Source organism: Ovis aries, chromosome 11, assembly GCF_016772045.2.
Source record: "Ovis aries strain OAR_USU_Benz2616 breed Rambouillet chromosome 11, ARS-UI_Ramb_v3.0, whole genome shotgun sequence".
NCBI classification, from domain to species: Eukaryota; Metazoa; Chordata; class Mammalia; order Artiodactyla; family Bovidae; genus Ovis; species Ovis aries.
Genome location: NC_056064.1, coordinates 52,940,738 through 52,966,402, shown reverse-complemented (window position 1 = coordinate 52,966,402; position 25,665 = coordinate 52,940,738). Strand labels below are relative to the sequence as shown.

Sequence of the window (25,665 nt, the reverse complement as noted above, 5' to 3'; positions counted from 1 at the left end):
ATCCACGCATCTGGGTACACTCTAACTGCAAAGGGCAAGGCATGAGAAAGAATGTAAAGCATTCACGACTTAAAAGGGTTTTATTTTTTTCAGACTGTGTAAGAAGAACATGTACAGAAAAGCACAATATATGAAAAAGAACATATAAACTACCTATAATCCCACTACCTAGGAATAACTTATTTTGCTTTCTTACACAAATGTGACTATGTGTAATGTATCACAAAATGTACCTCAGAGGTTTGACAGAAAACAGCCAAATTTTGTAAAGTGATTATCTTTCAATTAAAAAATAGATAAATTTTTTAAAAATATGAACCTCAGAGATACATACTGTAACATGTCAGAATTACAACAGATACACAGTTTTGAGGTCTGCTTTTTGGCCAATCTTATTAGCATTTTTCCATGTCAATAAAGCCTCTTTATAAAAACATAATTTTTAATAGCTGTACACTTCATAATTCAGAGGTGCCCTTACTTAGACGCCTACTACCTTACTGGCAGACGTGGACAGTTTCCAACTTTTTACCATTACAAACACCATTTAAAGTGATGTTCTTAGGCAGGAACCCAACCCCTCTGGTTTTGGGATGGCCCAGTGCCTAGCAGAGCGCCGGGCAGGCGCTGCCAGCCCCGGGAGGGGACGCGCGCGCACCTGTGGACTGGAACACCCCATGGTTGCACTGACAGTAGCGCTGGGCAAACGCCTCCATCATCCGGTCGATCTTCTGGGCCTCTCCCGGCAGCCGGAAGCTCCATAGGAACTGCCTGCGGGTGAAGACAGGGTGTGTTACGGCACTGGGGGGGGACACCCTGTGTGTGAGAGCTTTCTGCAGCCAAGGGAGATGTCGGGGGCTTCAGCCTTCTGTCAGATGCAGGCTAACCACTCCACATCTCTGTCTTCTCGATAGAAGGGAATGTATTTATGAAAAGAAAAAGAAAGAAAAAGATTTTCCTATTCAAAAGAATGGTTCACCTCGTCAGACTGATACATAAGAACTCCAATTAAAAGAACTCCAATTTCCAGAAAGAAAAAAAAAAAAGACATAGCAGGAAAAGAGATTTTCTATCAAAGCAGTCATGACTAAGCCCTTTAAGTCAAACAGAAACCCGCAGCCAACAGGTTTAATTCTGGATTTTTTTTCACCTACCTAAACAACAACACAAAACATGATATTATTTACTGTTAAACAGCAATGAAAATACCAAATTACAATTTCTCAAAAAGCACAAGGGAACTAGATTTAGCAAAAAAAAATTAGATGTTGACTTTTTTCCTTCTAAAATGAAGGGCACACTACCTATTTCCTGTTCCAGGGCAAGAAATTTAAACGATTTTCTTGAGTGAAATTGGGAAATATTCAAAGTGGAAATATTCATCAATTTCCAAACGTTAACTGAAAGATCTGAGGAAGAGTTTTACAAATTTTGCTTTCAATTTAACCCCCTTTAACCAGGTCAGGAAGCAACAGTTAGAACTGGACATGGAACAACAGACTGGTTCCAAATAGGAAAAGGAGTACATCAAGGCTGTATATTGTCACCCTGCTTATTTAACTTATATGAAGAGTATATCATGAGTGAAACGCTGGGCTGGAGGAAGCACAAGCTGGAATCAAGATTGCCGGGAGAAATATCAATAACCTCAGATATGCAGATGACACCACCCTTATGGCAGAAAGTAGAGAAGAACTAAAGAGCCTCTTGAGGAAAGTGAAAGAGGAGAGTGAAAAAGTTGGCTTAAAGCTCAACATTCAGAAAACTAAGATCATGGCATCCGGTCCCATCACTTCATGGCAAATAGATGAGGAAACAGTGGAAACAGTGGCTGACTTTATTTTTTGGGGCTCCAAAAGCAGATGGTGATTGTAGCCATGAAATTAAAAGATGCTTACTCCTTGGAAGGAAAGTTATGACCAACCTAGGCAGCATATTAAAAAGCAGAGACATTATTTTGTCAACAAAGGTCTGTCTAGTCAAGGCTATGGTTTTTCCAGTGGTCATGTATGGATGTGAGAGTTGGACTATAAAGAAAGCTGAGCGCCGAAGAATTGATTCTTTTGAAGTGTGGTGTTGGAGAAGACTCTTGAGAGTCCCTTGGATGGCAAGGAGATCCAACCAGTCCATCTTAAGGAGATCAGTCCTGGATGTTCATTGGAAGGACTGATGTTGAAGCTGAAACTCCAATACTTTGGCCACCTGATGCAAAGAGCTGACTCATTTGAAAAGACCCTGATGCTGGGAAAGATTGAAGACAGGAGGAGAAGGGGATGACAGAGGATGAGATGGTTGGATGGTATCACCAACTCAATGGACATGAGTTTGGGTAAACTCTGGGAGTTGGTGATGAACAGGGAGGCCTGGCATGCTGCGGTTCATGGGGTCACAAAGCATCAGACATGACTGAGAGACTGAACTGAACTGAACCATCCAATCATTTCAATCACATATACTCAAATCACCACCCAAGGTACAACTTCACTAAAACACCAGGTGGTGCAGGACCCATGGGGTTGCAAAGAGTTGGACACAATCAAGCAACTGGACTGAACTGAACTGAACTGTGCAGGACAGATCTACAACCAAAGACCCGTCTCCCTCAACAAGGTACTGGCTGCAAACATACTCACCGTAGGGCCTGGACGAGGTTGAGATCGGTGAACTCATGCAGCTCCACAAATGCATGAAGAACTTGGATGTTAAACTCATCTCTAGCAAGAGAAACAGAAGACAGAAGTCAGACAATGAGGCTGAGAATCCAAAGTCGTGCAGACCCCCAGTCAGGCTGCCCCTAGGCTGAGCACTGAGACCCCCCGCAGCCCAGGAGGCAGCCAAATGTTAGATGAAAGATCTGCAGCCTCTGTGTACTGGCTGAACACAGGATACCAGCTGCTGGACACCTCCACCTGTCCCGGGACAAAGCTCGGGGCATCTTGGAGTTTGTTTCTCTAGGTAACTGCCGCCCAACCTTCTCTACTGCAGGGGTCTCCGGAGGTCTTACCTCTCCCCCAGGTAGTCACCAATGGCTGTTTTGTTGAGCCCTTCCCCTTTATACAAGAACTGGGCAATGTCTTCACAGGTGTTCTTCAGCAGATCATTCTCTATTAAGAACTGGATCCCCTGGAAAGACAGCGAAGACACCAATAGTGCTTCAGACACCAGGAACATCCAGAAAGGGGGTGGGGGCCCAGGAAGAATTGGGTACAGCTGCTCTGCACACAGAGGAAGTGCCCAGTAAGTACTTCCTATGCTCTGCAGGAGGCAGGGCTCATGGCGTGAGCTGTACTCCATGAAAGGAAGGGAGGCTGTCTCAAATGCCCCAAGCTGCAGCTGACGATGTGGAAACTGCCACTTTACAGACTGCAGGCTCTGGCTGCTGGCTTTTGTCACTTACTTTTTTAGGATCCATGTTGAATTTTTTCCTGCCCATGGCTACCTGTTTGTTCCTCTGCATGTTCTTCCTGTAAAACAACCATCACAGCCACTTCAGTACTCTGGGTAATCGGGAATTTCTGAAAGACTGACATAACTCCCACATGTGTCAGTGGAGTGCAGTGATGTCTGAGATTTATCTAGGAAAGCTCAGGCACACTTGGGTCTAACTGTGGAAGGTCAACTGAAATCCTGACCCTGGTCCTAGGCTCCTTTGTTTCTTCTACTACAGTGGGTTTCTTTTTTTTTCCATGTCATTTTTGAAATTTTATTGAGGTATAATTTACATACCATATAACATACCCATTTTGAATGCACATCTGAACAATGTTTAATAAGTCTGCTGAGTTGGGCAACCATCGCCATAATCCAGCTTTAGAGCACTGTCATAGTTACATATTAACTATGTAAGTTAATAGCTCATGAATTCATCTGTTCATCCATTCATCTGTTGGGGGACATTAATGCTAATTCCAGTTTGGGGCTATTTTAAATAAAAACACTATAGATGCCCTCATGCGTGTGGGTGTGTTCTCCTTTCTCCTGAGTAAATACCTGGGAGCTGAACTGCTGGGCACAGCAGGGGTATACGGTCAACGTTAGGAGGAACTGCCAGTCGGTTTTCCCCAGTGTTTACACCGCTTGTTCTCACCAGCTCTCAGCAACATGAGGCACCACCTGTCTATTTAACTCTGGCCATCCTAGTGGGTGTAAAGTGGCATCTCCTCATGACTCATGATATTGAGCATTTTTCACGTGTCTATTATACATGTAAAAGCGTTCATGGCGGTTTTTTGCCTGCTTTTTAGTCAAGTTGTCTTTTTATTAGTGAGTTTTATGTGCTCTTTCTATACAGATTCCAGATACAAGTCTTTTTTCAAATACAGGTAATGCAGGTCTTTTCCCCTTGTGTGAAGCCTGCCTATTCATTTCCTTTTTGAAACATTTATTTGGCTGCGCTGAGTCTTGGTTGCAGCACACAGGATCTTCAGTTGCGGCACATGGGACCTAGTTCCCTGAGGTGAGGTGAGGCGAAGTCGCTCAGTCATGTCCGACTCTTTCTGACCCCATGGACTGTAGCCTACCAGGCTCCTCCATCCATGGAATTTTCCAGGCATGAGTACTGGAGTGGGTTTCCATTTCCTTCTCCAGAGGATCTTCCCCACCCAGGGATCGAACCCGGGTCTCTAGTTCCCTGACCAGGGATCAAACCCAGGCCCACTGCATTGGGAGTGCAGAGTCTCAGCCCCTGGACCACCAGGGAAGTCCCTATTCACTTCTTTTAAGAGTACCTTTTGTAAGAGCAGAAATGGTAAATTCTGACAAATACCAATTTGTCCATTTCTTTGAAGCAGCAATTTTTTTTTTTTTTAGTGGCAAGTAAGAAAGCTGTTAATTCAGAACTGGCAAAGCAGAGACTGGACAGGATGAGCTGGCTGGTTTCTGCTGGACATGCAGCTTCACTAATCCACATGGCCCTGTGCACACAAGTTTAAAATAACAAAATCCAACGGTCTCCTGAAGCTAGACGGGGAGACTTAGGCTTAGAAAAATACAGACATGCAGTGAATTAGAAACAGCCCATTTACGACATTAAGCAGTTAGAAAATGGTCTGGGAACCTCATTCAAAATTAAACTCTCAAAGCAACTAACATTGCTTTAAGGAATGTTAAAGGAAAAAAAGAACCAGCAGACACGCCTTGGCACTTTGTGCTATAATCTCACTTCTACGTTCTCTTAAGTGTTAGGGAGGCACAAGCAAGCTTGCAGTGATGCCTAGACACAACTGGGCCTCCAGCCTTCTGGAGCTGCATCAGCAGCATCCGTTAAGCTTTTCCTTTACCCAAAGCAAAAAATGGAAACACTAAAATAGGAACCCAGTGGATAAGAGAAGAGAAGAAATAGTTCACACAACAATTTAAAGGCAGTTTAAGATTTTGGGGGAACCTGCCAAGTTCTCCAGTTCAGCCTTTCCAAAAACATCAAAAGCCTTCACATTCAGGAGTCCCTGCGTGGAAGGCAGAAAGTATGGCTACATACATGCTTGCTTAGAAAAGAAGGCAGAAGATGCACTTTCTCCTTAAGCACGTGGCACGGGCACAATTCTAGGCTGGCACTTGGCAATGCCACAACCACAAAACCACCCAGAAAAGGACAGACTCACCTCTCTTCTGTGGACCCCAGGCTTTCAATTTCATTAGCTACTTCTGCTATCTCATCCTTCAGCCTCTGCAAAACACACAGTCCAGAATCACCAGGAGGAAGATACAGATCAGAACAAAATCACCAAAATCTCCTGTAACTCGCTCTGACCAAAAAGTAAAACAGAGCAAACAAAATAAAGACAACGCCCCCCAAAACCTAAAAATTTCTGGAAAATCCGTCTGTTCAACAAATGTTTCTTGAGTTCCTATCAGACTGTAATCATTCTAGGGAATACAAAGAAGAGAAAGATAACATCCTGACCTCAAGGAGTTTACAGTCTAGGAAAGAAGTTTATAATCATATACACTATGTGAAATATGTATTTTCTACTGGAAAACAGCTGCCTGGACAGTCTGTCGCAGTGCATCTGCAGCTCACTGAAGCGGGGACAAACCAGGACAAACCAGTCCCCCAGGCACCCAGCTGCCCAGCCAGCAGTGCCTGTACTGGGCCAACACTGCCGCCAAGTGGCCGGCAAAGGGAACGCCACTCCTGGCTATGCCTTCCACCGCCTGCCCCATCAAGCAGGTCTGCACAGCGGAGAGCTCACTGGCGAGGCGCAGGGGGCTTTGAGTGAAGAACTGCTACGCTTTTCCAGCATCTACCAGTGAGGAAGGACTCAAAGAACTAGGTAACAGCAAAGTACGCTCACACCAACACGGAGCACACCCAGTCTTTCCTCGACACGCTGCAGCTCGGGGTTACAGGGTGTGCCCCCTCCCTTCACTGCCCTTGGGCTTCCAAATATTTTACAGAGAATTCTAAAAGAAATGGCTTCCCAAGGCCTAAAATAATCCAACTAATGACAACGTATCAAGAGGTGCTTTCACTCCTATCTTACAGAAGAAGAAACTAAAGTTCAAAGAACCAAAATTCTCTCTCTAGAATTGCCCTGCCAGAAAATGACCACCAGGACGTGCATGTGGGTCTGCTTAGCCTGAAGTCACAGTCAGAAGACCTGGGGTCACTCTAGCCTGACAGCTGACCAGCTGGGTGCAGCTCACAGAGCACCCCACCCCCCCACTTTGAGATTCCATTCTCCCTTGTTGAGCAAAGCTGGTTGTCAATTCCTGCACCTGGTCCAAACTGTGGTGAGAACAAGTCAGAAGGCGTCATGAGAAGACGCCTGGTCAAGGTGCTGCCCAGCTCCTACCTGGATGTCGGCCAGCAGCTCCTGCTTTCTCCGCCGAATGTTCTCCAGCTCCTGGCGCTCCTCTGCAGTCAGGTCACTGGGAACTACAAAAAAGGAGGGAAAGGTTACTAAGAACGTGTCTACCTTACCAAAAATAAATACAATTCGGACCACAAGATACCACAGAAGAGGCAAGAAGCCTGTGTCTGAAATGACCGACTGATGGGGAGACTCTGGCTCCCATTCAGGCTGACCAAAGTTGGAAAGGACCACGGATCACAGAGGAAAGCTCTGATTAAGGAACAGTTCCGGGTCTCTGTTCCTTCACTGAATCCACCCTGACATGCAACGATGTCAGCCATTCCCCACCCACAGGCTGGGGGGCTCAGGCCCCTGGTTAACCAATCTCTCCAGGTCTCTGTTCCCTCACTGAATCCACCCTGACATGAGACGATGTCTAGGACCCTAGCAGGGAGGGGAGACAATTGCAAAGCAATGTGAATGACAGTTTTGTGCCACTTCTGGAGCAGGGAGGCTAGTTGTACAGAGAAAAAAATCTAGAAGGATACATCCCCAAATTGAAACAATGCTTAAGTCGGGGATGGGGTTATGGGGACTTTTCTCTCTGCTTTTTTGAACATTTTTGAATAATGTTTTAGAACGAGCTCTTATCATCAGAATTACTGTGGGCATCCATCTTTCGCACAGGCGCCTGAGAACTGCTCCATGTGACGTGATGGTCACAGGCCACGTGTGGGTAGTAAGCACTTGAAATGTGACTAGCCCAGTTTGAGATGTATGGTGTATGTAAAGACACACCAGACTGTACAAAAAAGTAACATATTTCTTTAATACTATTTTATATTGATGACACATTGAAATAACTTGGTACACGAAATACAGTATTTTAATTGCGCTCGCAGAGGCTGCTAGAGAGCAACACTGCCCTTGTGGCTCGTGTGACATTCCTGCTTGGGTGGCACAGAGGAATAGCTCGGCTTGAGAGTGAAGTCAGGCTGCGCGACTCACCAGCCGTGCTGCTGAAACTGAACCTGCTGCGCTCGGCGAGCAGTTCTTCCCTCCGAATGTGTCATGCAAATCATGTGAGACAGCAGAGACCACCACGATGAAGCCTCAGCACAGGTGAATTAGCTGTATTAGAGTCTCAGCTGACTTCCCCCTTTTAATCCAGTTTTCCCCCACCCTTTCATAGAAAAGTGTCTTTCAAACTTCAAGACCCACAATTAAGAAATGCATTTGACTTCACAACCCAATCTGCCCCAAACACAACAGTTAACAAAATAATACTCTCATCATGTGAAATCCACTGACATTTCCTACTGTTTTAACTTTTCTAACAGTAGCTTTAGCCCATGAAATTGATTTCATAGCCTAATAAGTGCACTGCAGTTTGAAACACACTCTCAGTACACTAAAGGCTGGAAGACACAGCCACCTAGAGATCCCAACAGACCACCTAAATGCAGCCCAGGCCTTCCACGTGAGGCTCCAACTGTGTCTCTGGGAAGCCAGGGTGAGCATTCCAATAGCTACGTCGGGAGAAAGTTAACTAACAACAGCTTAGCTCAAGTTTGAGCAAAAACCACTCAGAAACAACACAAATTCTACTGATTCACACCCCATTCTAGAGAAAAGCAAGCCTAAAGGGAGTTTATTCTGCTTTTTCTGGACGTCACAAACCAGAAAAATTTCTAGTCCATGAAGATGAGAAGTTCCCTTTAAGAAACTAATTTTTTGAGCTTCTACAAGACAAAGATTCATTCCAATATAACACGGTTTTGAGAATCTTAGGTAATAGTTCATATCTTTAACAGCTATTCCACGGGGGAATGAACAACCAGGCTTTGACTGTGAACCAGAGATGGCCTCATCAGATCACCACTGAGTCTCACGCCCATCAGAGGCAGGACTACAGTCCCCATAACAAGGTGCATTTAAAGCAGAACCGTGGTAAGAAAAATTTGTATCTCAAGACTGCTGGGTACCCTGAGAAGTCAAATTTTATTGTTCCAAACTGGAAACTCTCAGTGGTGGCTTCCTTTTCAGAATCTACGCACTCAGCTATTCTGGGTTAGCCTTCATACAGGACAGTTGTTCCGGAAGGTCACGAGAGAAAAAATAGGAAAGAGCTGGAGCATTTACGATGGAAGAAGGCATCACTGGGTCTTCTCTCAGCAGAATAACAAGGCAGCTGGAAACAGGAGAAACAGAGGATAGAGGACATCAGGGTACAAGCCACAGGCCAAGGGGAGGCACGGACGGAGAGGCAGGACCTTGGTGCTGGGAGCAGCTCCCAGGAGAGATGAGCAGTATGCGCTCTGGTCTTGGGCGGCGCTAGCGGAGCACACAGAGGCTCATCCAGGCTCCACAACAAAAGCTGTACGTAATCAGCTGTCAACTTGTTGAGTGGGGAAAGAGTGGACAGAGGCGAGAGGGCTGGAGGAGGGCAGGGAGCACACGAAGGGCAAGCAGGGTCCCTGCGTTTCCTCCTACAAAAGGGGCAGGAGGCACTCACGAAAGACCACAGACAGAAATCAAGGTTGTGAATGTGTGTGTGAAAATCTCAAAGATGAAAATTAAGTGACCAGACATTTGTGATGAACTATCAGACAGGGAGAGGGTAGAGAGAAAGAATGCTACGAGTGAAGGAAATCAGGAGAGAGTCTTTGACACAACAATCAGTAAGACAAGAATATTAATACAGACCTGGCTGCACCTACCAGAAGATCAAAAGTGAGAGAAAGCTAATTCTGAGTGATTGCTTCTGGGAAGGGTGTGTCTGGGAGTGGAGAGAGATGGGGAACATAAGCTCCTGAATATCTGCTTTAAAAAAATACAGCTAGGTACAACTGGATTTTTTTTTTTAATGAAAAATAAAAATGTTAATCTATGGTTATGAGAAAAGATAGATGGAAGGTGTTCTAGCCCATGTGCAGTTAGAATCAGCAACACATTCATTCACAGTTACTTTGAAGCAGTCTCCTGACATTAACCCCGTGATTTCTAAATCACTTCTCAATTCTACATCTAGTCCCCCTCAAATCACAACACTGCTTCCTTTAGGGGTCAATAACTCACCTAAGAACTTCCCCAAAAAACGCAGATTTAGATCTCATTTTTCTAGTGGAATGTTTCTGAGATGAGAAAAAAACCAACATTTTAACAAATCTATTTTCCTTTGATTAAACTTATCAATGCAACACCAAATCTTCAACTCAAGCCTTCATTCTCATACTGCCCATGAGGAAAAAAAAAATCACAGACAAAATGCTTAATTTCATTTAACAGCATGAAGAATCAAAACCACAGCTGGAGAGCTGAAGGAGAGACGGGTCCCGAGGATCCTGGCTGGCATCTCCAGGACCCTGCAAGCCACCACCAGGACAGGAACAGCTGGTACTCAGAACCCACCACATCCACCCCAAGATTCTGAGGGAGTGGCAGGGGCACCTGGCAAAGGCATCTCTCTGCCCAGGCCCGGGCTCTCCTGCGTAGCCACTGGGGTTAAACTGTAAAATATCTGCTGATGGGCCAGATGGCAGAGCAACAAACAACTCCCTCCCCCGACCGCCACGTGCTGCAGCCACACTTCTGTGCCAGGGAGGCAGCTAAGCCCTCTTCTCCTGAAAAGAATGGCAGCTAGGGAAGCAGCGGCCTGCACAGAAAGGACACAGAGCAGAAGGCCCGGAGGCCTCGGGAATTCATGCCTGCAAAGGTTAATTTACAAGGTGTCCTGCTTCAGCACGGGGACCATTCCAGCAGCAGCCCCTCACCATTCCCTCGCAAGGCTCCTATTTAATGAAGGGGATTAAAGAGCCTACAACAACAAGGGATCATTGTACTCAGCTGTGAATAGGAAAGCCACACAAGGGGACCCTCTATTTATTTCTGTATTTAAATGTTGCTCTGCAGATTTAACCAGCAGAAACCCAGAGCTGCAATGTGCTCCATCCAGCGCATACAAAGGAGGCTGTCTTAAAGGGACAGTGCCCTCCTTCCGGGCTGGGGGCAAGTAGAAATGCATAGGGCGGCATCACTAGGTCCAGCTTCTCCAGCCCCTGAGGCCACAGGCAGGTGCCCAGAGACCTGCAGTGAAGTCCAACCGAAAACAGAGATCTACTGACAGCAGTTTCTGCTCAACAAGAAAACAGGCCAAAAGGGACCTTGCTTGCTTTCTGTCCCTGGTCCCCAGGAGTGACATACATCAGTGTTGGAGATGTGCTTTAGGGCCCAGACACAGCTCCCTGAGAGGCTCCAGCTACACCGGGTCCCACTGCCTAGATTTAAATTTGCCTTACCTTTTCCACCATAATCATCGAGCATCATCCTTCTTATATATAGCCCCTGCCTTCCGGTGATAACAAGGGTCCAAATTTAAACCAGCACAGCAGGGCAACATTTTAAAAGGCAGGTCAAGAGTCAGAAGGCACTCCCTTTCCCTACATGTGGAGAGGGCAGACAGACAGGTCTGGCCCCCCTGCAGCCCAGGAGGGTGCCATTGTGCAGACAGGCTTCCAGCCCTCCAGAGCCTGCGCCAGGGAGCCCTGCTAAGCAAGGCTGGAGTTTCATGAAACTGAAAACACACAAGGCCTCAGAAACCATCCACCTGCCTGGAGCCACAGCAGCCGGGTCAAGGATGCCGATTAGCAGATGCAAAAACTATTGTACACAGAATGGATAAGCAACAAGGTCCTACTGTAGAGCACAGGGAACTATATTCAATATATTGTGATAAACCATAATGGAAAGAATATGAGAGAATGTGTGTGCATATATACACACAAATATATATATGTATGAACCACTCTACTGTACACCAGAAACTAACACAACACTGTAAATCAACCATACTTAATTTTTTTTAAAAAGAAAGAAAGGTAAAGTAAGAACTGGACCTTCCTGTACCCTCTGCAGAAACTGTTACCAGCTCCAGAGGGAACACAAGCTATTTACGAACAGCTTTTGGGCTTAAGAGCACAAATCTGGGAAGCTGCCCATGGACTGAGGGCGCTGTGTCTACTGCCTCCAGAGACAAAGATCAAAGAGCCTGCCATGTGGCGAGTGCTGGTCACACACTGGGCCCTTCCTGACTCAGCCTATGCAGACAGATCCTCCGGTCAGATCGCCTGCTCTGCCCTGCCCTGGGGTAAGTCACCTGGTCTCCCAGGGGATCCCAGCACCTTCCAGTGTGAAAAAATTCCAACGACTGGAAAAAACTCAGGCTTTGGGTGACACACAAACAGTCAGCAAACTTTCACAAAACTCTCAGCCCTGTGCTGGCATTAGAATACACAAGGTCAGATATTCTTGACAGGGATAAGAGAACAGCCAAAAGTCATAGGGTCCTTAAGGACAGGCAACATAGAGGTGAGTGAAACAAAAAGATACAATGACTAAGGGGCTTCGCTGACAGCCTCACACTTGAGACAGACCTCAGGGTGTTGTCAGACCAGACACAGAAGGACGAGGAAAAGGGATGTGACTGAAACCGGAAACCTGGGGACACATACATGGCCAACTGGGTGCTGACCTGATCATTTCATGACTTTATAGAAAGTCTTCCAACTTTGGGAAACAATTCCTTTTCCCTCCGTAAGTCAAACTACAGCAACCCTTTGTAAAACTTAATACTATATTATTCTGCCTTGAAAAGGAATGAAATTCTGACACATACTACAGGATGAAGGAACCCAGAAGACATTATGCTCAGTGAAATAAGCCAGCCACAAGAGCACCAATCCTGAACAATTCCACTTACATGAGGTTCCCAGAGAAGCCAAGTTCACAGAGACAGAAAGTGGAACGGCGGGTGTCTGGGGGAGGGGAGAATGGGGAGCCAAAATTCAGCAGGGACAGAGTTTCAGTTTCATAAAAGTTCTAGAGATGGATAATGGTGATGTTTGTACAACTATGTGAGTGAATGAACTTCATGTTACTGAACTGTACCCTTAAAATGGTAAATTTTATGTTACCTATATTTCACCACAATTAAAAATAAATGAAACAAGAGTTTTAATAGCAATATACTGAATTCCTGATTTCTGCTAAGCTTAGTCCCTATTCTCAGAAGCTATGATCTGATCTTTGTATAAAGCACTGTAAAAGAAGTGTCTCACCACCAATTTACAGCCTGTGCTGTGCTTAGTTGCTCAGTCATGTCCGACTCTTTGCTTCCCCATGGACTGTAGCCTGCTAGGCTCCTCTGTCCACGGGGATTCTCCAGGCAAGAATACTGGAGTGGGTTGCCATGCCCTCCTCCAGGGGATCTTCCCAACCCAGGGATCAAACCCAGGTCTCCCACATTGCAAGCGGATTCTTTACTGTCTGAGCCACCAGGCAAGCAATTCACAGCCTAAGTGACTAAAAGAATGTAGACATACCAACAGGACCAAAAGGAATTAAATTGGCATGTGCTAGCATAACTGACATTCAACATCAAAGGTGAAAGGTGCCTTCCAGCAAATTACCAATGTGAATATTTACTCTTATAGCTTAAATTCTTTCCACATAAAAACCACTCAGTCTCCCACCCAGAAGTAAGGATATTAAAGATTTTATTCCTGTAGTCTGCATCTTTAAGGACAACTTTATTCCTATATCAGTCTTATAGACATCTCATCTAACCACTAACCTAAAAATTCAGGCCTCCTTAACTGAGATGAGACACTGCCCAGGAGTTGAGGTAGGGGGCACCTACCCCTACCCCTAGGAGTTGAGTGGGGCTTCACTGACCAGTGAGTGGTTCTGTGACCTGGTAAAAACCACCATCTCTCCCTACCTTGGTTTCCTTAAGCAGGAATGGGCATGTCAGCATCCTTGCCTTTCCCAGTGAGAGGGTGTCTATTAAACAGCTCCATAAACTTCCTCATGAAAGCAAAGTATTTTATCATCTTACCTTTCTTAGAGAAGGAATGGACACATTTTATCTAATAAAAATGAGAACCTGAAGACAGGTTTTTGTAATCAAAGGGAAAATGAGATCAAATTTCAAGGTAATAAAAGAGACAAAGTCATAAAATTTTATCCTAAAAGTTTGGTTTAGAAAATAAAGTTAACATCTGCTTTCAATAAAAGCTGAAAACTAGAAAACAATCATTTAAGAACCTCAAGCTCTTTCTGAAACCTGGCAGTGGCATGCGTGGCCCAGCTGGACTTCTGCAGCAGTTTCTTCCTAGTGCTCACTCGTCCAACCTCTGTCTCCAAGGCTGTTTCTGAAAGGGCCTCATGGACTGAAAGCAGAGCTGGAGCCAGCTTGACAAGGAGAACCACGTTCCACCTCTGGCTTCTCGAGAAAGGAGCCCTCCACTCTCAGGGCAAGCCTGGGAGCTCCCGTCCCAGCAGACAAACCCCACCGTCATTGTGCCCTTCTCCTTCCTCCCAGGCAGAGTAAGCTCCCCCTCCCCAAGCCCGCTGCCATCTGGGCACCACACAGCCGTGCCACCACACCCCTTCCCCCCAAAAGAGAGGCTCGGTGGGGACCTGAGGCACGTAACTCAGTTCCCTTTCACTTTACTCCCCTTCCTAAAACCTATGTGCGTGCTGGCCCTTTGTAAAACCCTGACTATTTCTGCGGACTGAGACATACCCCCTCAGCCCGGCAGCTGGAACAGACTCATGGCAGCAAAATACACAAGGGGCTCCAGCTGCTCTTCTCTGTGCATTTTTGGGAAGAGGGCTACTCATACCAGGGGAAGGTTCCCAAGTTTTTAACAAGTAAATTAAAACTCCAGGGGTGGGTTGGGAGGGGGATCTCTCAGAATTTGCCCCTCTGCTTTCTGTCCTCCTTTTTTTAACCTCATCCTAGCAGGACCATACAAATTGGTTATTAGCTTATTCCTTAATCTGGGGCCTAGAAGAAACCACACTGAAGGCTGAAACCTCTATTAGAAGAAGCTACTGGAAAAAAACAAACAAACCCTAGGAAGAGAGAGTAGAATGCGAAACCACCCGACAGACATGCAGAGAAGCAGCCGCTGCACACATCAGGCTTGCCTGGCTCTGGGGTGGGAGAGGCCGGCAGCGGTGCATAGTAATAGCAGAGGGATTCACGCTGTAAGGGAATCTCCACACGGCGGGCTCACCCGCACCACCCACCCGGCCTCTTACCCGGGGCGAGTCCCCTCTCCGGTGGCCCCAGGATCCCGGCAGCCCTGGGGCAGCGACGTCAACGCCCTGGCAGGTGGCAGCTGTCCGCTTCAGAGGCCATGGTGGCCCGGCACCGAGACGCCCCAGTCCCAGGCCCCCGGCCGCCCCGCCAGCGCCGGGTGGAGGCAGGGACGGGGCCCGCGCGGCATGTGCGCACGCACTGCCCGGGCAGAGGAGGCAGCCAGGCGGGGACACAAAAGCTGAGCAGAAACCCGGGTGCGGAGGAAGTCGATCCTGGTGCGGAAGGCCGGCGTGGTTGGAGATGGCCGCGGAGCTATCGGCAGACACTCCGAGCGTGTGCTCAGTCCTCCAGGCTTATTTCCATGAATGCAATTACAGCGCCCCGCCCACCGCGCCCCCACTCGAGGCCTCCGAGGGGGAGGGGACGCACCACGAGCCTTTGCTCACAGGCTGCAGCCGCTTTTTTCTCCCCCGTGGAAGCAAAAGACTGATGGTGGCTTCCCTGGGAGGATGTTAACCCTTACTTAAGGTGCCTCTCCTCCCTGAGTGGATAAACAGGAGGGTAGGATCCAGAATGCAGACTATTCCGTCACCCTCAGCAGAAGGCCACCTCCGGTCTCCCCCTACCCCCTGACTCCCCCCGCAACAGCGTCAGCAGGCAGGGATGCTGACCCCACTGCTCGAACGTCCCCCCACGCCCCACCCCTTCTGGTCCTCTGCAGCTCTAAGCCCCTTGTCTCCAGGTGACCTGCTCCAGCCTTTTACTAAAACGGCCTGCCTCCTACTCAGGCCACAAGCACCAGAGGCTCCAACCCAGTGTGCCAATACACGCTGGGCGAGTGGCAGGTAGGTCTAGGACAATGCTGTAAGACGGCTGGTGACAGGCTCACTACAGCCTGAGGAGTGGCTGTCCACCTCGAGGTGTGAGGATCACCAAGGGCATTGGCAGACACACACATTGGGGACCTCAGGCCCCAGACGTGGAGTCTGGAGGCTCAGGACACGGGGCGACTGCAGGCTGCGTCTGCTGACTCCTCTGGGAAGCACTGCCTTTGACTAATAAGGGAAGAGACCTAAGGATTAAAAAAAGTGCCAAAAACACGAGGAGAAAAAGAGAAAATAAACCACTACACTAGATGGAGTTCTCTGACCTCGGCACTTCTGACGCTTGGGGGCTCCTTCTGTGTGGGAGGGTGTCCTGTGCCTTAGGGCACATTTAACTGCACCCCCGCAGCAGCCTCCCACCCTACCCCCCGAGAGGACAGCCCCACAGGCTTCCAGATATGCCAAATCCCCTGCAGGGTCAAACTTCCCTGCCTAAGAACCACCACTCCAGACACACAACAGAAAGAGGGAAAAACGGAAAATCCCACACTCTGGCCTGCCTTCGAGTGCTCTGTCCTCAGGAAGCCGCTGATAGAGGGCTCCCTCCTTCCACTACACTAATGTGAGCTCCTCATCACCAGCACAGGGTCACCAGACTTGACCAACACTTGGGCTTCGCAGGCCCAGCCTGTCTTTAAAGGAACAGTCACAATATGAAAAATTTTATTTTTGTGTCATAAGAGTTCTCATCTAAAAGAATCAAACCAAATATATGAGAAATAAATGCTAAAATTATGAAATCTCTGTTTAAAGCTACAAAGGAAGACAAGTTTTCAACAAACGAACCAGCTGAGAGTCCCTACTAGATACTGGGTCTGGTAAGCAATCACACACCACCTGGCCCCAGGGAGACAGGTTTCCAACCTATCTCCGTTTCCTTCTTGTTGTTCAGAGGCTCATCCTCCATAGCCATCAAGACCACCTCTTCCAGAAAGAACTCCCTCAGTTCACACAAAAGAACCATCACTAAAGGCCTTCTTCATCTATATGATCTCCCCTGAACGTGTTTGTATCACGAAGTTTAACACCTGGTTGGAAACTGTCCTATTCGCAGGGGGGATTTCTGTCCATGAAATGAAGCTCTTGCCTTCCAGTAAAATATCATAAATATTCTCAGAGCACTCTACACAGTCCTAAGGGCTACATCCCCTCTTTTGAGGTAACATCAAAATAGGCACACAAACCCTCCAGGGATTTAAAGGTCCCAGTAGGTGGATCCTGACATCACTTCCTGTGCACAACTCGGTCATAAGGCACAGGCTTGCTGTGGCTTGTCCTGAACCCACCAGCCACAACTGAGCACAGAGGATCCACTGCTGGGGCTGGACTTCCAACGTGTAAACTGGCAAAGACCTCAACGTGCCTCCTGGCCAGACTCGCTGGCAGCAACGCCTACACCACAGTCAATTCTCTGCACAAACAGTATGATCCGAGGAAGCAAGGAGAAAAGAAGTGACAGGGAAAAGCTACCGACAGAAGTCTGCAGTGTGGCTCGCCTCATATCTACAGACAGATCTCAAATAAAGAGCCCCGTAATCAAGTTTATGAAATCACAGCGATGATTGGAGAAAAAGACTGGGCACAAGGTAGTAATCTCAGGAAATCTACCAACAGAGAAAATAAACGCTTCAAAAAATGACTTTCTCAGACTCATACTCCAACAATCTTTTGGGGAAAAAATGGTTACCACCCATAAACTAGGTGCTCTATTAGTTACTGCAGAAGATACAGAGACAGTAAGACATGGGTTTAGCCCCCAAAGAGCTTCCGTGTTACTGTTCCTTTTAAAGAAAAAGAATCAAGCAGCATAAGCGCCAATGGAACACTGGTGACAGGTGCTGCGGGGTCAGCAACAGCAAAGCCGGCAAAGCCGGTTGTCCCAGAGGCCTCAAGGGAGCTGAGGCCGGGCCAGCGGGGAGAGGGCACACGAGGCTGGGGACAAAGGACAAACGGGGATACAGAACAAACTGGAAACTCCTGGAAAAGCTGCACTAGTCAGAAATGGCGTCTTCTGAGTCTGGCCTGAAGAAATCTGACTGGTGTCTTGGTGTCCTTTGAGTCTGGCCTGAAGACAACATCTGGCTGCTGTTGGACAGGTGGTGAGGTAGAGTCACAAGGGGGGGCCGGGGCACCAGGAGAGAGGGACAGGCCGCATTTCTGGGGTGACCAGAGAGAAGTGACAGGGACACAGGGCAGTCATCTAAGGCAGCGAAACTTCAGCTCAGGAAGGGGCCATAGAACTAAGTGTCTTCTGCCCCCTGACAGCTCAGCTTCCACGGCCACCCACCTGTGCTTAATTCCACAGACAACTCCTGAGAGGCAACGGATCAGTGTCTTTCAAATCATCAGCATCACAAACTTGCTAATCCTACGTATCCCCAAGCCCCACATCCTCTGGGCAAAGGCCCCAGGCCAGCCTGCACCAGGCGGAGCCCTGGGCGTCTAAGCACTCCCACCTCCCCTGCTCCTGCATCCCAGGAAACGCAAGCATGGAGTGAGGTCTCAACCTTTCTACTCCATTCCTTCTGCTTTAAATGCTGAGTTACTCTTTAGTAAAAGCTAGGAGCATAAACTGGAGAAGGAAATGGCAACCCACTCCAGTATTCTTGCCTGGAGAATCCCAGGGATGGCGGAGACTGGTGGGCTGCCATCTATGGGGTCGCACAGAGTCGGACAGGACTGAAGCAACTTAGCAGTAGCAGTAGCAGCAGCAAGAGCATAAATGCTTCTTCAAAGAAGTCAAGACTGGCTTCTGTTCCCGCTCTGAGAAGGGCTGGAAGCAGTTGAGAGGGTAGCAGTTCCTAACTCTAACCTCAGACTGGAAAAAGCTGGCTCCTGGTGCCAGACATCAACCCTTCTCAGAGCTGCCCGAGGTCCAGAGAAGGCTCTCGAGGTTTGAAAGAAGTCTGAGAGCAGCTGCAGGCACCGACCCAGGCCCCCGCTCTCCAGGTCCCAGCAGCCCTGAGTCTGTTCACAGGCAGCAAAGCTGGGGCAGCAGGCAGCCCACCTTCCAGACGGGGGCCTGCTCCCAGCCCCAGCAAGGGGACTCATCCCTGCCAGGACCACTCTTGGGGTCCTCTCCCTCCTGCCCTTGGCAGAGGGCGCAGCAGGGCGGGAAGAGACTGCAGGGCAGGAGGAAGGAGGGGAGGAGGCAGGAGGCGGGCAGCTCTGCCCGTGGAGACGCAGGGTGGCTCCGTGCCCCTCGACCGCCAGCTCTGGGAGGCGAGCTGTCCTGGGAGAGGGCACGGGCCTCCTCCATCTAATACAAACAGATCCTCACTCTAATCTACCCCCAAAGACCAGCAAATTCCCTGCAAGCTACCGTGATTACCATGGCTGAGAAAGCCACCAAGTAAACAAGAACGATCTGAGCACAAGCAGGAGGACCCCAGTGGGGGAAGGCGGTCTTCAGTTTGTACATCGCTTTCTAAAAATACTATTTACACTACCAACAAGAGTTTTACAGGAAGTGTGATGGATAAAACAATAGGAAGGTTCACGTGGAAAATGCGTATGTGAATAGCACAGGCAACTATGAAGAGGAAGAAGGGTAATGTGAGAGAGCTGCCGCCAGAGATTGAAGTGCGGCGGCGGCGAAGTCACTTCAGTCTGTGTGACCCCATAGACGGCAGCCCACCAGGGTCCCCCATCCCTGGGATTCTCCAGGCAAGAACACTGGAGTGGGTTGCCATTTCCTTCTCTAAGAGATTAAAGTGAGGTGTCAATAATTTGAAATTTCAACAACAGAGAAGGAAAACAGCGGAAAAGAAACTCAAGAAATACTGAAACACTTCAAGTCATGAAGTCTCATAAAGTATTTTTAAAAGATACAAAAATATAAAGAAAAATAGTATTATTCAGTCAATGGTGGTAGGGCAATTAGCTACCCATTTGAGGGAAAGCTAAGCTGAATGCTTACCTCATTTACATCAGAATAAATTCTAGCTCAATCAGATTTTAATACAAAAAAAGAAACCACAGAAATTCTAGAATAAAGCATAGATTAACACGGTCATAATCTCAGAATCTGTTCAATTTGCTATAATAAAGTGAAAGGCTTCAGAATGGAAAATAAAGTTCTATGAGCTAAAAGGTGAGCAACCAGGACAGCAGGTGTGCCCCATCTGTGGCAGAGGCTCACGCATTTCCCAAGGAGAGCAGAGCACAGGGCAGCGAGGCAGCGACGCACACAGCCGTGAGGACAGGAAAGGCAGACGCGAGGCACAGTGGCCAGGCACGAAGGACGGGCGCGCCAACCCTGCAGGTAAAGCTTCCCGAGAGCCTGGCAGAAGCATGCGTCTACCAAGGGCGCGGGGGCCCAGGCTTCGCTGGGGGAGTGGAGAGGGTGCAAGCTTTGCGCAGGACTTCTCCATTCAGCAAGTGCATTTGAGAACTTATCCAACAGACATGCTCTCAAAAGTGCAAAAGTGAAAGCTACTTACACACAATCTGGTCGTTAAAAAGAGTGAGCTGGTCACAGATGACAGCACAGAAAGATCTCCCAGACACGGTGCCATGAGAAGCAACAGGACCCCACGCATGCGACACCGATGCTGGGAAATGCACAGATCTGAGAGCTGTCGACAGGGACCCTCTCCAGAGACAAGGAGTGTGGACAGGGAATGAATGGAGGCAGCGATGCTGCACTCTACACCTTTCTGTTTATCTGGATCCAAAACTAAGGCAAAATTTTACGCTGAAATCTCTTCAGAAAGGAATATGGAAATGTCACCAGCCAATTACCCCAAAACATTTGCTCTGCTTACACCCAAGTATTTCTTTTGTGGGAGGAACATACCTGGAGTCCTATTATATATAATGCGTGTGAAATACCTGGGGGGAACTATACCATCATGCTGTGTTGTCTTTGTAGGATTCCACTGGATTTCTATGAATCAGAATCCTGAACTCTTAGCAGAAGAGACAAAGGAGAAGACAGACTCAAGACGCCAGAAAGAGAGGAGATGCAGAAAGTCACCAACTTGGAAAAGAAACGTGCTTTGTTTTTCTAGGTCAGAAGTTAAGCTTTCATGATTTCTCTGTAGGGTAAGGAAGGAAGACCATACAAAAGTCAAGAAATTATCTTGGGAAGAAGGGAAGGAGTGGCGGGCGAGCCCTGAGCGTGAGCAGAGCTGAGGGCAGCAAGCCTGACTTGTGTGTCCATCCTCCCTGGCGTGTCACAACCAGCACGGGCTCAGGAGGAGGACACGTGGGTCCCGAGAGCAGCGAGTCTCAGCAGTGCTGCCCGCCGCCGCCCCTGGGAGCCAGGGCCCCATAAGCCTGAGGCCCCTCTGCACTAGTGACGGTCCCAGCTGCAGGTGAACCCATCTGGGTCCCCATGAGCGGAAGCTCTTCACAAGGTAACAGGAGAAGACAGAAGCTGTTACAAGAATCCTTCTAAAAAGGAAATCTCAGCCTGGCTTCAGCAAACAGAGAAGCAAAGACAAGAACAATGTAAACTCAGTAAAGGTGCCTTTGGAAGGCTGTCAAAATGCAAGGGAAACGTGAGAAATGGATACTACATAAATGTGCAGAAGATCTAGCCCTCCACTTCTAAGGTAACCAACAGCAAACTGTATGTAGGTCCAGTCAGCCCCTCCCCATCACCACCACCAACACACTCAGCGAATCTTCCAGAGCCACAGAGAGGGCTGGGTGGCAAGGTCCTGACGCCTCCTGTCCGTATCTACCGCACCTCCCTTGCCCTCGGCTCCGCGGCCCACTCTACAGGCTGGAGGATGCTAAAGCCCCAGTCCTGCGTCCTGCCAAGACCACACTCCCTGCCTGTTCTTTCCACAATGCTGGCTCCTCAGACAACTCCACCTGCTGCCCTCCACCCTCACCTGCCTCCTGGATGCTGGGTCCTGACCACCGACAGCCAGCCCTATGCTTTTATGTTCCACAGCAAAGAGAACTTGGGAGGCTGTGGAAAGCCTCACGTGACAGATAAAGGTTCACTCTTTTCAGAGCAGAACCTGAGCCTCATTTCTTCAACCTCCTTCATCAAGAAGAAAGGGCAGTCCTGACCCTCTGTTCAGCGCTGCAGGCACTCACACCGGCGTGCTCCACAGACAGCCTATGAAATTGAGACTAGAGCCAAAGAAATTCAGACCAGAGCCTATGAAATCCAGCCCAGAGAGAGGCCCCCTCAAAACTGGTCCTGGCAGATGGTGATGCAGGTCTGCTGAGATGTGTGCTTTGTACAATGCCAAGAGCTCTTGCTTAAAAATAAAGATGTAACCATTTTTGGTTCCGCAAAATACAAACTCACCCGTGAAGAAGGGCGTATCTATGGGATGAGCACTTACAGCACCTCTGCTTTCCGGACTAAAACCCCCCTCAGCCTCAGCAACCTGCCCACTGTGAGGCTGGAGCAATGGCAAGGACCACATCGAGAGGATGGGACACGGGGTAAGTCACCACCAGACAGAGTATCTCAGATGCAAACTGAAAATCCAGTGTCCTGAGGGAGAGATGCTCTACTTAATCACATGCCAGTCAGTATATTTTCCTACAAATAACACTAACTTATACACATATAAGATCCACAGTCTAAAATCTTTTTTCATTTCATTATTTGAACTTGACGACAAAGCCCAACTGTGAACTTTGCACACTTCCTGACAATGAACTATGTATGCGGTGTTACCTCCAGTTTAGAGATGAGGTAAGATTCAGGGAGTATAAATAATCCAGGAACAGACCAAGTCCAACTCAAACGCTCTGGCTGAGCCGTCAGCTCTTTCTTTTCTCTCCCCGGAATAATCGCGCCACGTCAGCTCAGCACTCACTGCGCATCTGCAGGTGCCAGCCAGCGCCGGGGCGGGGATTTAAAGAGCTCAGCAGGGGCTCCCAGCAGGGGAGGCGGGCGAGCCCTCGGCAGCGGCACAGGCAGCCACCTTGGCCAGTCTGCTCAGGACTCGGCCAGTCTGCTCAGGACTCGGACGAGCCTCGGAGCCTGGACTTGGGGACCAACGCAGATGCAGAGAGAATGTGGATGCACAGATCACGCAAAGGGACGAGGCCGGGGTGGCTGAGTGCCTGCGGACAGTGAACACAGCTCTGCTCGGGGCCCAGGGCACCTGACAGAGAGCCTGAGCTGTGCCAGCAAGGGTCCCGTGTCCCCTCAGCAGGGAGCTGGGATCCCAGTCCTGCGAGAAGGTTCAAAGGCAAACCAAGGGGGGGGTCAAACATTCAAAAGGTGACAGCTAAAAACAGCCTCAGGTGGCTAAGAAAACAGTGCTCAATTCAGTGTAATGGTTAAGTCTCACACACCTGCATACCTGGACACTATCCTCACACAAGTGTGCATAACTGGACACTGGTTAAGTCTCACTTACACGCACCTGCGTAACTAGAATGGAACCTGATGAGCCTAAGTAACAGGGAAGGACAGAGGCAAAGCCATGTCTGTAACTGAAGGACTGCAGACTCTCATGCAGCAGGTAAGATCTGACTTCTTTAGAGACATTTTTTAAACCTTCGTTCCCGTGTTGGGTGGCCCTTTGGGTGACAATCTAACCAATGCAGCTGTGTGAGAAGCACACGCTGACCCTTCACCCGCCTCCCGGGATGCTGGGGACCGGCCTGCGAAAGCCCATTTGCTCCCTTCACTTTCACATGTGTCCAATGCCATTTCTGTCATCTCATCTCAGTATCTAGGGGCAACTATCTTAGCAACACTGCGCCCCCAATGTCTCAGACAACAAGATGAAACATTCCCGGGGAGGGGGGGCGGCTGAGGGAAATGGAGAACCACCCATTCTGAAGACTACTTTTTCAAACAAAAGTTGCCTGTTAATCCTATCTCTAAAAATTGATTTCTAAATGCCCTAGCCCCACTCCCACCCATGAATCAAGGGCACACACACTGAGCAGTTAATGTTGAATGTTAAAACCTCTAGGATGGCCAGAAGCTGACGGCATGGAACCCCTTGATTTTGACTTTAAAGTGACTGCTGGCACCACCTCAGGGAGTCTGAAGCCAGGCCACCAAGAAGGAGCAGCGGCAAGTAAGAGGGAAGAACCAGCTCAGTGAGCAGTGGTCACCCTCTGCCCAGGCAGGGCCAGTGCACCCTGACCACCCCAGCATCATCCACCAGAGTCCTCCTCCCCTCTCACAAGGGTCCCCTTTCGAGCTAGAGACCTTGGCTACTGTGGACACACCTCTCAGATACGAAAGCCCCCACGGGGGCAGCTCAGCCCTGACGGAGAGCCGCTTCATCACCCCCTCCTCACATGCTGGGTGTCGTCAACACCAAACGCCCCTCTCTTCCATAGGCTTTCACACACAGTACAGCTTTCCGAGCCACCTGCGGGGTATGGTCCACAATACTGCCTGACATGAAGATGAAACTTCAAATACATTTTACAGTGAACCAGATAAAGAAAAAGATAAAAAGGACCCCTAAAGTTTATTATCACTTTCACAAAATCCATTTTTAAAAACAGCTTAATATTCATTCATATCATCCAATACCAGCTACAAACCAGTATATATTTTGCTTTTTGTCTTAAAGGCACTAAAACATGGCCACCTGGGACTCTCCTGGCGGCACAAGTGAGTAAGAATCTGCCTGACAGTGCAGGAAGCCTGCATTCAATCCCTGGTGTGGGGAGATTCCACATGCTGCTGAGCATCTCAGCCCATGCACAACTATCGAAGCCTGCATGCTCTAGGGCCCTCCAGCCCCAACTAATGAGCCCCTGTATCGCAACTACTGAAGACCGTGCACCCTAGAGCCAGCACGTCACAGCTACCGAGCCTGCGTGCTGCAACAACCGAAGCCTGCACGCATAGAGCCTGTGCTCCACAGCAGGAGCAGCCACCTCGAGGAGACGCCCGTGCACCGATACTAGAGCGCAGCCCCCGCTTGCTGCAACTAGAGAAAGCCCACGTACAGCAACGAAGACGAAGGGCAGCCATAAATAAATAAGCAAAACCATCTATGGGGTCACACAGAGTCGGACACGAATGAAGCGACTTACCAGCAGCAGCAGTGTGTACAGGTCAAAAACAAATCAAAAACAAAACAAAAATCACATGGCTCTCCGGTGAAAGTATCACAATAAAACATACACAGATCCACACACAGAACTTCAAGCCATTTGAGAGCCCTGGCCTAGGGTGCTTTAAAACCAGTTCTTCTGCAAAAGCTTCTGGGATTTAGAATCCACAGAACTTTTCACCCCTTTACTCTTAGCGTCACTGTCATACAGTGTGGGTGTGGAGAAGACAAAGGAAGTTCCCCAGACCCTGCAAGGCTTCAGTCCTTAACCTAATACCAAAAGAGGAAGATCAAACAGCTACGAAGTCCCTCTGTTACATTTTTATTTAATAAAAAGTTATTATTCATCCTGAACCTCACGGTTATTATTCATCAAGTACTTTCAAACCTGGTCTCTAACATCTTTCCTTTTTTAGTGTCACACTGGTGTACACGCAACTTTTACCGCTTCTAAGACTGTTATTCAGACTCAGGAAGTCAGACACCATCGCCAAGTAGGAGGGCAAACGCCACCAAGACGCACCCAGGGCGGATCCCCAGCAAGAGACAGAGTGGGGGTGGGGGCTGGGGGACACTTTCAGTTTAAAAACACACACTCTCTCTCTCTCTCTCTCTCTCTCTCTCACACACACACACAAGCAAGAGCCTTTCAGTTGGTACTTCTCAAGGGGCTGTGAAACTGTCATCACACAACACATGTCGTCACATGTTGATCAAAGCAGATACCTAAACCTCACCCCACACACCCAGACCAGGACTGGGACTCACCATCCTCTTCTTCGGTTTTAAGGACCATCTTTTCTGTCACAGCAGGACCCTGAAGGCTGCTGGGGTTTGTACTTCAAAAGAGAGCTCAGAGTAACTCCTGGGAG

General features: G+C 48.4%; 1 protein-coding gene across 15 annotated transcripts in view; it reads right to left on the bottom strand.

Annotated features, from left to right (window-relative positions):
• Positions 1 to 25,665, bottom strand: part of CYTH1 (cytohesin 1) — a 75,600-nt gene that overhangs the window by 14,382 nt on the left and 35,553 nt on the right. For 6 of the 15 annotated variants that reach the window (XM_060395834.1, XM_042256269.1, XM_042256272.1 and 3 more), the window contains 6 exons: positions 6,795 to 6,877; positions 5,601 to 5,665; positions 3,398 to 3,464; positions 3,005 to 3,123; positions 2,634 to 2,714; positions 659 to 771 (listed from right to left, as the gene is read on the bottom strand). In XM_060395834.1, coding sequence (XP_060251817.1) covers positions 659 to 771; positions 2,634 to 2,714; positions 3,005 to 3,123; positions 3,398 to 3,457 — 373 coding nt within the window. In that variant the 5' untranslated portion in view covers positions 3,458 to 3,464; positions 5,601 to 5,665; positions 6,795 to 6,877. Of the gene's footprint in view, positions 1 to 658; positions 772 to 2,633; positions 2,715 to 3,004; positions 3,124 to 3,397; positions 3,465 to 5,600; positions 5,666 to 6,794; positions 6,878 to 14,900; positions 15,269 to 22,434; positions 23,533 to 24,773; positions 25,660 to 25,665 lie in introns of those variants that run through there. The other 9 variants (XM_060395833.1, XM_042256276.1, XM_042256274.1 and 6 more) reach the window with 8 other exon arrangements.